The 15,941-nt window shown below is 42.3% G+C and overlaps 1 protein-coding gene across 6 annotated transcripts in view; it reads right to left on the bottom strand.

Moving 5' to 3' along the window:
• The window catches only part of DACH1 (dachshund family transcription factor 1), a 373,305-nt gene extending 358,800 nt beyond the window's left edge, over nucleotides 1–14,505 (bottom strand). For 4 of the 6 annotated variants that reach the window (XM_082769960.1, XM_082769959.1, XM_082769961.1 and 1 more), the window contains exon 1: nucleotides 13,639–14,505. In XM_082769960.1, the coding sequence (XP_082626086.1) occupies nucleotides 13,639–14,375 (737 nt within the window). In that variant the 5' untranslated portion in view covers nucleotides 14,376–14,505. The remainder of the gene's footprint in view (nucleotides 1–13,638) is intronic. The other 2 variants (XM_082769964.1, XM_082769963.1) reach the window with 1 other exon arrangement.
• Nucleotides 14,506–15,941: the final 1,436 nt, after the last annotated feature.

The following is a 15,941-nucleotide window of genomic DNA, read 5'->3' on the forward strand; positions in this document are numbered from 1 at the left end:
AGGCACAATCGATGCCTAGTATTTGCATGCTAGTGTTCAGTGGAGAAATGATCAGCAAAACTCAGTCGTGTTCTTGTAGTAACTTTTTATCTACCTATCTTTCTCTCTACTTCTTTTATCTACCATAGAAAAGAGGTGATAAAAGGAGATGGAGGTAATCCGTTCTTTCAGGTATATAATAAAAACACAAATACCTAATTGCAAATGAGCATCTCTGCTGCAACAATCTCAGTCCCACATCAAACACCAAAGCAAAACACATTTCTTCTTGCTTGCTTTCCCAGACACTACTCTAAACACAGTCTCACTGAGCAAAGAGAAAAGAAACATTTGTAATCCAAATGAAAATTTGATCATACACATGTGGATTTATAAGGCTGTGTAATAGTAACAATGGGCAAATTTGCTTTAATATGCTGTCAAACAACCTTTTACTTTTGTCTTTTCACTTTGTTACCCTTCAGCATGTTCCTTGCCCTATAGCCTCAGGGACCTTTTCCCTACTGCTACTGTTGGGGTTAGCAACTCTGCTTTCTAGGCCAAGAATCCTCTGTATTTCAGTTTTCACAATGCCTAATAAAACGGAACTTCCATGAAGAACTGTACATTTTATCTTCAGTTTCTTCAAAATCAAGATTGCTGTGTGAGGAGAAGATGGAGAGGAAGGAGAAAGGGATTGTTTGGATTTCAGAATCCACAGATCTGTTTGTTTTTTTTTTGCTTCATTTTGAGTTGTTGTTTTATGATTCAACAGATAACAAATTATTTTTTTCTCTCGTGTTTAGATGCAAAGAAAAGTTAAGATAAACATTTCAATCACAGTGAAGCATTCATTGCTACTATAGTTGATCTTAAAGATTTCCCTTATTTACCATGGAAATCAGAAAGCCTTTAATGCAGATGAAAAACTTTATTTGTAAGTCAAAATCCTTAGCCTAGTCTGATCTAAATTTATTTTAGATACAGTATAATTAATGTAACTTTTACATAGCTTATGAACAACAGAACTACAAAGGAATAGCCAAGATAAGTACTGAAGAAAAATACCCAACCTTCAGAATGCAACTGAACCCCTATCTTCTATTAAAAATCATTTAGAAATATTACCATCTCTATGTCTTAGGAAAAAAAAAAAAAATCCCCCTCTACCTGCTCCAGATATCAGCATTAAGCTGCTGATAGTCAAACCTGTTGATGACATCAACAAAAACTGAATCACTGAAAGCAAAAGGCTGACTTCAGAAAAAAAATAAAAATAATAATAATAAAAAAGAGCTTATGGATCAATATGAGCACTTCTTTGAGGTGAATTAGAAAAGGACATTATGTACACATTTATAATAAATACATAACAGTAATAAGTAATTACCATTTAGAAGACCTGCCTTTCACTCCACCAGTCAAGTGAAGCAAAAGATGTGAATAACAGTCATATGATGCCTCATGAAACAGCCTGGATACCCAGACCAGCAAAGTAATGAATAGCTTAATACAAATTGTTCTGGAAAATTCACCAGTGGGAAAAGCAAACAAATCTAGTAAACAAATATCATCTTACTTGATGTAATACACTCCTATTCCCATTTCTCCTCTTCTGATCCTTTTCGCTAAAGCCAGAAATGACTAAAAACTCAGGATTAGGTGAAAGTGGGAGCAGTATTTCCAAACAAAAGACTATTTTGCCATATCTACATTGAAAGATAGAACGTATAGAGTTAGGGATCATCAGCTGAACTGTTTAGTCGATCTAAAGTGTTAAGATGTTATATAAGAAAAAAAAAAAATCTATACTAGATGAATAGTATCCAAATCTGTTACTCATTCACTAGAAATAGGTAGACTTATGCAGGCAATTAATGCCAATTTCAGCACTGAAAGTGCCTTTCAAGGATGGAGAAGATTCCCTGAGAATAGGAAATAGTTTCCATGAGAATGTGGAAGTGGGGCCTGGAAGGTCTGTAGAGCCACTATGGGATAGTAATTGCCGAGGCAAACTTTAGCTGAACAGAGCACTCAGTTTGTTAAATAAATCAAAATGCAAGCTAATTCTAATGTTGATGTAACCGTATAAGCATATAGTTCAAACATACATATTCAGAAGTATTAAGGATCCTTTCCCTGTCCTTAGGGGCTCACTGTTTCAGCTCAATCTGTGTACTCAAAACTGGTGCTACACTGGCAGATACCCTCAGACACCTTAAGCACTATATCAGCTCACAGAGTGGGATAAGCACTCACCCAGCTTAGAGTATCTAGAGTTCTAGCTCACACCAAAGTACTGAAAGACCATGGTAACACCTACTTGTTACCTTGATTGATTCACAGAGGAGGCCTGAACACAGATTTTTCATATCTGAAATGTTTAATTTGACTGAGGGTCATTTTGACCAAGGGGCAGTTTGGAGGAAGTTTTCTTCTTGTAAATCTGTATTTTCTGTAAAAATTTTCTGTAAAAAGGCATTGGGTAAGCCTTTTTGAACCTTCAGCTACCTTGTCCCAAGTCCCTGATGAGCAGCTCAATCATCCAGCTGCAGAGTCAATCTCTTATCTATAGACCATACAACACATACTGACTATAGCCACTGGGACTTTGTTTGCAATTCACATGCAGGAAAATAAAGCTTAAGTTACTAAAGCCAGAGGAGAACTCATTGTTTGAGGAATTAGCCCACATTGAACAAAGTCTATAATTCAAACTTTTTGCAGCTTAATTATATTGAGAAACTATTAGACATTTTAAAGAATTAGAACACTGAATTGTTAAATATTCGGCACATGACCCATACCTAATGTAAAGTAAGTTTCTAAAAATGTCCTTAGAAAAAATTAGTAGAAAAGTGGGTGTAGGGAGGAATTCAAATGTGACCCATAAGGCCCCAGTATTTAGAAATGAATTGGGATCAGTTCATTTCTTTCCCATGGGGTAACTTGTATAAATGTAATTCTATGGTTTCATAAAACCAGGTCAAGTTTCTGTCCCTTGAGGTCGTTTGGCAATTTGAAGCATGGCAGCACTTTTTCCTGGCTACAAGTTCAAATCTGCATGCATTCTGGTACTGTGAAAGGAAACGATTAGTTGAGCTGGAAAGATATATCCAACCCAATTACAGCACACCTTCCATAAAGAAAAACACTTGCATGGGTGAAACAAGATTCCACAAAACAATATTTATAACTAGTTGTTTCTTTTCATTTAAGCTGATGAAAATGCTTGCTTTTTTCATCTCTAAAAATAAATATCTTTCTTTCAGCAACTGGCACACCAAGCAAAAGAACAGGCAACCTTATCGCATAATTGTGCCAGTAGTTTTAACTGACAACATCTTTCTTCTTCAATGTCTAAATGTTTTACACATGTAGTCATACTTCGGAATATTTGTGAATACATGGATGTTTCACTAAGCATTTCATAATGATTATTTTATTACCTCTCATGATATAACTGTATTATTCTAATTTCACTAATAAAATATGTAAAATAAGATGCCACAAGACAAGATCACCTAAGGGGTCACTGGGAAAGATGAAACGTATACTTGGCAGACCAACAACAGCAAAGCCTCAGCAGCAGAACTAAATGCTAGGGAGATTCCACTCCTTCATAACAACCTCAGATCACCGTGTTTAATATTTTGTCCCATGCAATGTGTACTAGAGTATCTCTGCAATAAGGCCAGAATGATATTGGGTTGATTTTGACCATGCAGCTGAGCAACACAAATCACCCTGTAAGGGACTATGGTCCTTCCAGCTCTATTAAGACTTCCCCAGCCTATATAAAAGGGTTTCTCAGTCAGCTCCACATCTTCTAAATTCACACACGCACCAAAGTACAGTAGACACAAAGGACTGCCCCACCTCAGCGCACAGACAGTCTGACTTCTAAAGGAACCTCCCCCACAGGGACAGATACTGGGGGAACTTTTAACTATAGATGCAAGAGGAAGGGTAGCAGACAAGAAATTCAGGGTCTTTAAGCAAATGGCTCTCCCATCACGTTTAAATCTGAGATCTACATAGTATGGAGCTGGGCTTCTACCGAAGACAAATTCCACCCTTTCCTCCACTCCACTGAGACAATGTTACAGGAATTGTAGCATTTTTCTGAAAGGAAAAATCTGTGAAAAGTTATTAATTCTCAGCCACATCCCACCTGTTGGACCTTTAGGTGGCATCAAGCCAATCCAACAGCTGTGGCTATAGCCAAACATCTCTACTAAACACCTCACCAATGACCCGTATAGGAAATGTTATGACTCCTTTAAATAACAATTTGATACATGCTCCTGAAACAGATATGTGGTGTTAAATTACTCTAACACATTTTCCTCATAGTTTCTCAAAAATGTTCTTTTTACATAGCTAGACTTTAAATTGTCAATTATTGTAATAGGAATTTCAATTTCTACTACTATCTTTGTTTTTAACATCATATATTAGTATCAATGTAATTTTGAAGAGAATCAGTAGAATCATAAACCACCTATAATAGATGATAGTATAAGAAAAATTATTTATTAATATTCTGTGTTTTTATTTTAATCAGACCTAATCAAAGCTATGTTGGGAAAAGGAGAAGGGAGAAGGAAAGGAAGGAGGAGGGGAGAGGGAGAGAGAGGGCAAGGGCAAGGTCGAGGAGAGGAGAGAACTAGTCCATCAGTCTTGAGTGATAAATACAGGTGCATAGAAATAATAAAGTCCTACATATCATCAGCAAAAATAAAGTCCTACATATAATCTGAACTGTAGCAAGTGTTCTAACAAGAGATAGATAGATATATAGATAGATAGATAAAGGGAGTGAGAACACATGACTTTTCATTTGTATCAGTCTACTATATGCTTAATTCCATTTGTACTCACCCACCCCATCTTTTTGCTGTTGTTTTAAGCAGAAATTTAAGGAAATCGAAAGCAATTGGAAAATGGTTTAATTTCCTTCCCACTAAACTATCAGTGACTATAAGAACTAAAACATTAAAAGTGACAGCCATGGGCACACATCTCTAAGTGCCCATCCCCTTAAAATGAGATAGGCTTTTTCTGTTCTACAAAAATGAATATAAAAAATCCCAGCAGGGGTTATAAAGCCATGGTTCTGATACTTATACTGATACAAATTCTGATACTCATTCATACCATCACTCTAATTTCCTAAAATTATGTAATACAAAAGAATGCAATACTCATAAAAAATGTTTAAAAATGCAAAATGAATCTCCATTTTACTATTCTATGCAACAAGTGTAATTTATAGGCCACTAACTCTAAAGCATTTTTAATGCTTTCAAACCATCTGTGCAAATGTAAGACAGTATATAGTAAGAGAGCTTTCTACCAAATATATGAATTGATTCTTTCACAGAAAAACTTCCAAGTATATTAACATTTGCTTGCTTTAAAATATATATGTAGTCCATTGAAAGCAACAGGACTATCCACATTCTTAGAGGTAGGTATATGTTTTAAAACCACAGCATTTTTCTTCTAACGTAAATAGATAAGTACTACAGGTGACCTCCAATACAAAAAGTTTTTTTTACAGCAGACCAGGAGACTGGAAACATTGTGTACTTCATAAAGACAGATAACACTAGTATAAACATATACATATAATAAACATTAAGTTTATATTTTGACTACATTTGAGAAAAAAAAAAAAAGTATAATTAAAAAATATAGATATTTAGTAATGTCTTTCAAAGAACACTAAAACTATTAATAAACCCTGCCTAGGTTTATCAGATATAAATGTAATCCATTGCTAATACATCTCTTTAAAATACAGTACCAATAATCTGAGACCTGTAATTTTTTGACCTGTACGTAAAAATCATGATCTAGTTCCACTATTAAAAAAATACACCTAAGTAAGTATGAGAACAAAATGAAATCAAGGTTACAAAAGATGTAATTAAATACTAATCAAATATATATTGCCTGTTCCCTTTATAGTTTACTTTTCACTGCTAATTTCTTTTTGATCCCTTACAATTATTTTATGTAAGATGAAAAATCAAAGCATTTCCCAGAAGTAAAAGATTTTAAAAATAATTTCTAACATACAACAATTTGTATATACAAGCATATTCTGAGACATGTTCTGAACAACAGCTTTTTTGGCCACATCTAAAATGCCTATTACATGTTCTCAGTACAACATTATTAACAAATGCTCTAACATGAACATTATTCAGTTATGAACTTGAATTGTGATGTTGTAATGCGATAAACATGTGCCTGTCAATTACGCTCAAATTTTTGCAACAGCCCCACTTACTCCTTCCTTCCCCTTTCTCCCCAGCCCCATTCAACTCCACTATGTATCACTACTATTTTAAGTTGTCAGCAAGGTAGTGTATTTGCATACCTATGTACGGCCCTCAGTTAGTAATACATTTTAAGTAATACATTGAAAAATAAAAATACGTCTAATAGTTAAGATATTTTTCTCAATATTTTTAGTATTACCTAAAATCATGGTAACTAAATAAGTGAATAAGAAAACTAGTTTGAAAGCCTAGCTTGAATCCAAGCTTATTTTAGATCAAAAGGAACATAGAAGAATTTAGGCGTTTGGCTGCTTTAGAGAATAATTCTATAAAGTCTAAGGATACATAAATTTTTTTGATTATAACATGCTCTTATCTTAACGTAAAAGGAGATCTAGCTAATGTGACATGGTGAACCAGGAAATTTTCATTACATCTGTTTCTGAACTATAGATAATTTTAGACTTTCAAAAGACACGAAATCTCACTCTGATATTTGTAACAACAACATATATTTCTTTTTTCATACTTAAATAATTTTCTTCTTCATAAGGAAGATGCAAATTACACAGGATGCAATGAAAATATCTACCGTAAATTAGTTTTGTAATCAACAGGGTACCCTTAAAAGGAAAAATGAACAGAAAGTTATGTAGGTATTGCTCACATGGGTAACAATAAAAACTTTAGCCAGCTTTATTAAATCAAAATCATAAATATTAAGAATATTAAAAAACAATTTGTGACTGTTTTATAAAGTTTCTATTTTATTCCTAATGAATTGCTCAGATACACACGATTTACAGTATCTTTCCATTTGGTTCTGCAAATGGTATTGTATGTATTCACACACCTGCTGCAGAAAGATGTTGACCTTAAATATCACAAAACATCATTTAAAGCAATGTGAATTGAAATACAGTTTGTGACCCATTTCCTCAATCACAACACTTACAGGCACTTTCATTAGTTTTGGTAAGTGTATCCTGAACTGCCATTCAGAGTCCTTTTAATCCGAAGAGACCAGAGGAAAGTCACAGAAGAGAATATAAGTATACAATATTTACAAAGTTATCCTTCCCCAGTGTAGTTTTGCAGCTCATCACTATCTGTGGTTTAGAGTAAAAAATTTGAAATAGGGACTTAACTGTATGCTCAAAACTGATCCTTACTCTCATGAAATTCAGTGACAGCATTTTTGCACTTTATGCTGTGGAAAACACACTACTACTCTTTTTCTTTTTGTCCCATTAAAAAAAAAAAAAAAAAAAAAAAGTAATGTTTTAAAACATGGTATCATAGTATTCACAGTTAATGAAAAAAATCCATATTTAATAGATTACCCTTCAATATTCTGCACTGCTTAAGAAATGAAACATCAGCAGTTCTTACAAGATGTCCCCAGCTGAGCACTGTAGCAGATAAATAAGCAGAACATAGTGAGTTAGGGGTAAAGTTATTTCTTGAAGCAAACTGGATTTTATTACTTCAAGTCACAGACATACCTTGATTTTAAATATGAAGATTTTGGTTTATGCTTCAGGATATTTGAAAATAATTTAAGTGATAATGGAAAAAATAAAAATTCTTCCTTAATGCACACTGGAGAAATTATCTATATATGAATTAACTCTCTGGATCGTAATAGCTTTTTGCAGATGACTCTTCAACTCTACCATTTAAATACATATTTAAGCAACTAAAAATTTACTGTCATTTCATATTATGTCAGTCCACATTATGGTGCTGTTACAGTATGCACATTTAAAGATTATTGAAAAAATTACTGTTCATGTGCAGTACATAATTTGCAAAAGGTTAATAACTATTTTAAAATAACGAACGACATTAACTTATAATGCAAAGCAGATGCCCCAAATGTTGTTTTTAAAACAAAACATATTTAACTTACAAAAGAACAAAGGGGATCTAAATCTAGTCCTGTTTCTTAAAAACAGACGTTGCAGTTGTTTTGGACCCTTGGTTTGCTGGCTCATACAATTTTGAGAAAAGTCAGTAGTTTCTGACTACTCACTCACTGTACTATCCTGTAGCCAGAGATGCATTTTTACAGCTCAACTCATAAAGCTCTTTCACGAAGTGGTGATACTAGACAGGCTGAAAGAGATTTACCTGTACCAGGCCAGCAGAGACTGCAGTAATAATCTAATATATCTATGATGTAGTCCAAAAGGAAAATATTCAAATTCAATATAGTGTATGAGAATTGTGTGCTTCACATGCAATTCACTTCAGATGATGAATCACAGTGATGGGCAAAACCAGTCGCACGGAATAATCTAGCAGCAGGAGAAAACAGAAGAAATCCTAAAAGGCAGTCAAACAAGCATTACCATTTGCAACAGGCATTCAGAACACACTCCAGATTGAAGAATCTTAGGCACGCAAGGAGTAAATGACATTACTTCGGGCCGTGCTGATCAATTGTTGAGAAGCAGCAGCTCCAGAGGCCGGCTGCGGGTGCGGGTGCTGCCAACAGGGGGCATTTTCCGCGGGTGCGCCCGTCCGCGCCCCTGCCGCCGGCGAGGGCTGGTGCTGAGCGCAAGGGAAGGCTCGGCGAGTTCAACAAACAAGCATCGTAAGTTGCACTGGTAACGTTTTCAGCAGACATCAGGAGAGTGAAAACAAGCGCCCCGGACAGGCTGAAGAGCCTCACCCCAAAAAGGGAGCACAGGCCTAAATGTGAACTTAGCATTCAGGCAGAGGTGGAGAGAGATTGTGGAAATAGAAAACCTATTTATTTGCTGGCAAGTATATTTCACTGTGCTTTCATATAGTCCATTCTCTTAAGTAATGCTGACGCAAAATTGACAAAAAAAAAACATGCACTTCTATATAAACTTCTATATGAGATTTCTTAAAAACAAAAACAAAAACTATCAATAGCTGTAAGACAAAGGAGGAGTTAATCAAATTGAATACTTCACAAAAAAAAAAAAATAAATAAAAAAAAAGTGAATCAACCAGGAAGAAATTTATCTGTGCCCATCACCACCAGCCTTTCCCAGCCCTGCACACGAACAGCACACGCAGCGTTGCACAACGGACTGCGAACATTCACTGGGGAGAAATGTTCCCTTCCTCAAGTATCAGATACTGGGCTACTGCCAGCAACTAAGTATCAGATTAAAGGGATAAATAGTCTGTTCTGTTGTAGTAATTATGCTCCAAAGATCTCAGCTTCTAATTTATAATATTTACCAATAAATAAATGCCATGAGATGGGTATTAAAGTTCTGTTATTGCAAGCGGCTGAAGTCTTTTAGGGGTTTTTAAGCCTGAATGAGCCACCTCTAAAGCTTTTACTCCTTCTTTATGGTTACTACAATTTATCCTCTGGCCTTCCAGAAGACTTCTTTGCTTGTAAAACCTACCATATTTCTGCTGATTATATTTTACTAATCTGCGGCAAGGGAGGTCATCAATATAAACCACAGATAGTATATATATGAAATTATTTGCAGCTGCACTTGCTGACCTGTTTAAAACATCTATGACCTGTACTAGCCTATCTGGGTGAGATACTCCTTTAATTAATACAAACAGGAGAAAAACTATGCAAGTGTGCAGTATTCAGTAAACAAGCACATGCCAGGTCCACATAATTTGAGAGAAGCAGAATCTAGCAAAGAGAGACTGTGTAACTGCAGTCAGTGTAAACCAAGCTTTGGAGAGAACTGTTTTATGTCCAGCATCTTTCCCCTCTGCACTCAAAGTCAATTGGGTTGTTCTCCAAAATTTGTAAACAGCTTTCAAACAGTGCAAATAATTCTCTGTTTTAAGTATGAATGTCAATGAACTCATTCAAATCATCTTCAAATGTCAGCAAAGATTAACATATCCTGGCCACAGGAGGGAGGTCAGAAGAAAGCATGCTTTTAGTTTTTAATGGGCATGATCCAAAGCCAGTCTAAGTCTATGGGAAAACTCCAGGAAGGGACCAGCATGGAAAAATTCCACAACAAGTACTCGAAACACAAGAGACCAGAACAATCTGGGATCAATAGCTTCCAGGTCATTAATCCTATGCAGGTGACATCCAGCGAACAGTTCACTACTCTGTTTCACGTACACATTCAAGAAACCTGACTCGATTGGGGTCTAATAGCTTTAAATATTTTTCATGTTTTTCCTTTACATTTCTCCTATTTGTTTGGCATATGGCTTTCTAGCATCCCATTAATGTCAAACTGTTTAATCATAATGTAGGCTAAATGCACAGTTTGCTATTTCCTGGATTTCTGTTTGGTGACCAATGCTTTTTTTATGGAGAAAATAAAAGCAAAGGTCAGTATGACCAGAAAAGAAAAGTCATCTTCCATAACGGAAGACTATTTTTCCAGTGAACTGATACAGAAGCCTAATTTAGAAAAAGGTCCTTTAGTATCATGTTATTATTAGTAGTATCACAAATAAACACAGAAACCAATTCACTTTACAGACCTCCACATTAAGCATTCAATAGAAAATCCCTTGGTGTTTTATTGATTTTTGTTTTATTGATTTTTTTAAATAGCAATATCACGGTTAAAATGCATCATTTTGGTGAAACACATCTAAAACTTTTCTATCTCGAAATAAGTTATTACAAATTATTTCCACAGCAACTGGCAACTAAAGATTCAATCCATTTAAAGAACAACAAAGTAATGGCTTTATTTGGATGCCTTTTTTGATTAAATAACGTATTAACCTTGATGAAGCTTTCCAAAAAGGGATTAGTGTATTCAAGTGCATCAGCTGATTATGAGACAAATATAACAGTGATAAGTTGCTGGTTCGAAATTTTTGAATCTGATGACTATAACAATTTAGCCGCTAGGATGGAGTTGGCTCTTACAGCTCCCATCTCAACAGCAAGTGTCCACCCAGGATACAAAAAGACATCACCCAAATAAAGTACACAGTAACTGAGAGTCTGGAAAGGTCACGTAAATCACTAAACCAAGTAGACAAAAATATCCTACATAAGTACTGTACAGTCACATATAATTAAAAATAATTAAATTGTGAGGAAAGAATCAGAATGAAATGTGTTGGAGGGGAAACCCTGAAAGTAAATACAGTTTTATGTTCCAATGGTATCATCCATTTTGACCAAAACTCACTGACCCACTTTGCTTTATTTGTCTATACTGTAATAATACATTTTGCATACCTATTGTAAATCCTTTCCATTAAGTTATTTGCTTAATGGATGCATAAATACGTCTACTACAATTACGCTTTTTAAGGGTCAAACCCTATCCACTTCTGAACCTACTGCTGTAATTTCTACTGTGCTGGATGATAACACAGCAGACCTCAGAAACAGTTGAAACACAGCCGATTTTGTACTGTTGACATGATCAACCCGTGTTACAACCAGGCTGCCAAACCCTTTCATAACCCTGCCAAGTCCAGGAATTGGTGTCCCTGTATTCCACCCTGCCCCCCCTCCAAAAAAAAAAAAAAAAAAAAAGTTGATCTATTTTTTAATTTTATGTGTTGAAATTACATCTCGCATGATATGAGCATGGCAAACTAGAACTGGTGTCACTTTGTTTTAAGGACCAAATCTTGAACTCTTGCAGAGGTGTTACAGGTTAGATGCCACACAGAGACATCTCTTAAGATCCATGCTGCTTCCACATGAAACAAGGCAGGGTTACCGATGCAGCTACACTTATGTCAGAGCTTGGAAGTTACTCCAGGCTGTTTTGTCTTGCTGCCCCGAAAAACAGAAACTTGAGCCATTAGTCTAGCAACAGAATAAGTGCTTTGCTCTGCCTGGCTCAATGCTAAGGAGTCCCAGCTACCCTCAGTCGGGGGGGGGAAGAAGGGAATGCCCCACCCGGCCATTAGTAAGGGGAATGAGCACGGAATCACACGGGGTTAATTCTCCACGTGCTGGCTGTTGCTGCACCTTGAAATCCGACGATGAGAAAGCGAAACGAGCCGGGTCTGCCTGTTTGCGCATACTGAAAGTAGCATGGAGACTTAGTCTTCAGCCTCCTCACTGGAGAGCCCTCCCTGCTGTGTAAAGTTCCCAGCACCCCTAAACCGGAGCCACCCCCAGCTCCCGGCGAACTAGGGGGCTCAGCTCTCCGGGTCACAACACTCCTGCGACCCCTTTTCCTGATCGAGCCGCCCCAAACCCTGTAACCTACAGATGGCGAGACACCAGCCCCCCTCTTTAGCCCCCGCTTGCAAAGCAGGCAGCTCTCGCAGCAGGAATTTCCTCTTTCGCCAGCTCCTTCTCCCCGGTCGTTGTCGAGTTTGGGGCTTCCCTCCTCCTCCTCCTCCTCCTCCTCCCCCCGACCCGCGGGGTGCGAGGGCCGGGCAGCCCGGCGGCGTGCGCGTAAACTGCGCGCCCCCCCCCCACGCTGCGCGGTGCCACGACTCAGCCTGTCCAAATCCCCCCCCCCAAAAAAAAACCCTCCTGCTCCCCCCCGCCGCCCCCCATCCCCGGCCGGCTCCGAGGCGCCGGGCGTTGCTCGCACCTGCTCCGGGGGGCCCGAGCCCCCTCGGAGGGAGGGGGGGGGGGGGGGCACCAAAAAAAAAAGAAAAAAATAAAAGCGCCTCCTCGCCGCCTTCCCGCCCTCTCCCCTCCTCTCCCTCCCCTCTCGCCATGTGGCAACTGCCCCCTCGCCCTATACAAAAGTGCACGTGCCCTTTGGGATGCGTGACAGCGGCGGATGGCCGAGTGGCCTTCTTCCCCCCCCCCCCCCCCCGGATAGGGCTCTCCGCCCGGGAAGTGCCCCGGAAGGCAACGATTGACGCGAAACCCAAGATCGCCCCCCCCCCCCTACACACACCCGACCCCAAACCCAGGACCGCTCCCCGCCCACCCCCGTGCGCCCTGCAGGCCGCCTTCTCCCAGGGCTGTGCATTTTAAAGGGCTGAACTTGAGGAGGGGGCGCGTCAGAAAACACTTTGGGGGGCCCTGCTGCTGCTGCCGCCGCCCCCTGCCCCGCACCCTTCGCCCCCCGCGTAAACTGCGCGCTGCGCAGCCCCCGGCCGCCCCGCCGGGGGGGGGGGGACCAGAGGATGGGGGGGTGAAGGGGACAATGACAGGGCGACAGTTGCACGGCGCGGAGGGAAGGGGGCAGAAACACCCTTTTCTCCGCTCTCCCCGTCCCACCAAGAAGCAGCGCGGCCGGGTGCGGAGCAGGCCGGTGGGGTGCCAGGGCAAGAGGGGAATGGGGGGAAAAAAAGAGGGGGCGACGGCATGGGGCCGCAGGACGCCCCCCTCCCCCCCCCATCAGCGAGCGGCGGCGTGGGGGTGGGACGGGGGCGGCGGCTGGGGGGGGATAATGGGACAGGGGGGGTGCTTCGGGGTGTGCGTGTGCCTTGCGGCGGTTACCTGGCGTTGGTGCAGTCGTTGTAGAGGGTCTCGAAATCCTTCCTGGAGATGAGTTTGCAGCGGTTGACCCCGGGCTGGATGGCCCCCAGCCCCCGCAGGATGCGGACCTGCTCCACGTTGCAGACCACGGGCGTGATCTCCAGGCGCTTCAGCTTGGTGTAGACCGTGTGCAAGCCCCCCACCAAGTGCTTCAGGAAGAGGTCGAAAGCCTGGGGCAGGCAGATGAGCTCGCAGCCCTCCACGGTGAAGGAGGCCACTTTGGCCCCCCTCAGATCCACCATCTTGCACTCGTTATTCTGGGGGGTGTTCTCCACCGGGGACGGGGTCGAGTACACGGGCTTGCCGGGCAGGCTGCTGGCCGTGCTGGCCGCGCTGGCATTGGGAGCGGAGGTGCTGCTGCTGCCGCTGCTGCTGCTGCTGCTGCCGCTGCTGCTGCCGGTGCTGCTGCCGGTGCCGGTGCCCAGGCTGGGGCTGCCGCCGCCGCCGCCGTTACCGCCGCCGGTGGTGGTGGTGGTGGAGGTGACTGTGGCCGCCGCCGCCGCTGCGATGGGCTCCGGCCGGAATAGGTTTGTCCCCGAAGCGGCCGGCGGGGGAGCGATGGACGGAGACGGAGAGGAGGTGGCCGCCGCCGAGGAGGAGGAGGTGGTGGTGGTGGTGGTGCAGGCGGCAGAAGTTGAGACCGGAGGCTGAGGGGGGACCAGCTGGGTCGGAGGGATCAAAGCAGCCGGTACGGCCATGGTCACATATACGGCGGAGGGGGGCAGGGGGAGGGGGGAAAGTTCCCACACACACACGCAGGGGAAAGGGGAAAATTAAAAAAAAAATAAAAAAATAAAAAATTAAAAAAAAAAAAAAAAGGAAAGGAGAGGAGAAGGGAGGAGGGGGGAGAAGAAAGGGGGAATAACCCCGGATCAGGTGCTGCGGCGAGCGAGAGAGCAGGGGGCAGAGTGAGAGAGAGAAACGCACAAAGTGTCCCGCAAGTGGGGACGGAGGAGGAGGAGGAGGAGGAGAAGTCCGCTCCGGGCGGCGGGGCTGGGGCCGAGGGGAGGGGGGAGGGCAGTTTCTTTTTGTGGTCCTTGCTCTAGCACCACGTTAAAGACGAAGGTGAAAAGGAGGAGGTTTGAAGGACTTCGGTTCTCTCTGGCAAGTACATTGATCAAAGATTGAGAGGGGAATGACAGAGAGAAAATGAGCTGGGAAGTGCAGGCTGCCGCCGCCGCTCGCCGCTCGCTCGCTCTCTGGACGAGTTGTTGTTGTCACACGGTGCGGAGGGGAGGAGCTCCGGCAACTTGAAATACCCTTTGAAGCAGCAAAAGGCTCACTCACTAGTATTAACCCAAATTATCCAACCAGGAACCCGGAGCAGGGAAACAGAGGGAGAGGGAGAGAAGTCCCTCTACCTCCCCCCCCCCTCCTCCTCTTCAGGAACCGTTAGATTACATGTTTCATATTTCACCCCACCAGAGACGAGATGTAATTTTCCCAGCCCTTTCCAGCAGTGGCTTGTCAACACACTTTGTGGGGGAACGCCGGAGTCTCCAGCTTCCCCCGAAGCCGTCGGAAGCGGGGCGCTGCCCGCACACCTTGCGGCCGCCCCGGCGGGGGCTGGGGGCAGCGGCGGACCAAAGCGCGAGGCTCCGGACGGGTTTGTCCTTGTCGCTCCTGTCGTCCTCCCGAGCCCCCAGCAGCTGAGGGTCCGGGGGCAGCAGCGCCTTTGTTGCGCGGGGGGTAGGCGGCAGCGGGGCAGCGCAGCCCCCGCGCAAAAAAAAAAAAAAAAAAAAAAAAAGCGCAGCGCGGCGACATCTAGGGGGGGACACGGGGGACCGGGTCTGGCGACCGTATCCACCGCGAAAGGGGAGGGGATGGCGGAAAACGTGGCCGGAGCGACGCCGGAGCCACTTCGGAGCGAGGCGCGGCGCGCAACAGGTGGCCGCGCAGCCTGCGCCAGGTAGCGCGGAAAATGAGCTGCTGCGCTTGCCCACACATGCGCAGTCCCTTAGCCCTGCTCGGGAGCCCCGCGGTCTCAGAGCTCCCTGCCCACCGCCAAAGTTTGGGATGGAGTTCTGAAGGGGAATCGTGGCACTTTGGGCAGCTCGCCGGGCTCGGGTTGGTCGGGAGAGCCTAGAGCTCTGAGCTGGCTCCTCTCGAGGGGCACTTCACGCTCTGAAGGAGCGAAGGAATGTTCATTCATAGAGCTGGGCAGGTGCGAAAATAACGTGGGTAAAATTTTACCAGTTTCAAAAGGATGAGTTGTGTGCTTAATTAATGGTGGTGCATGTATCTGCCCATAGCTGGTTTTTTTT

This window comes from Aythya marila, assembly GCF_965140915.1.
Source record: "Aythya marila genome assembly, chromosome: 1".
NCBI lineage: Eukaryota > Metazoa > Chordata > Aves > Anseriformes > Anatidae > Aythya > Aythya marila.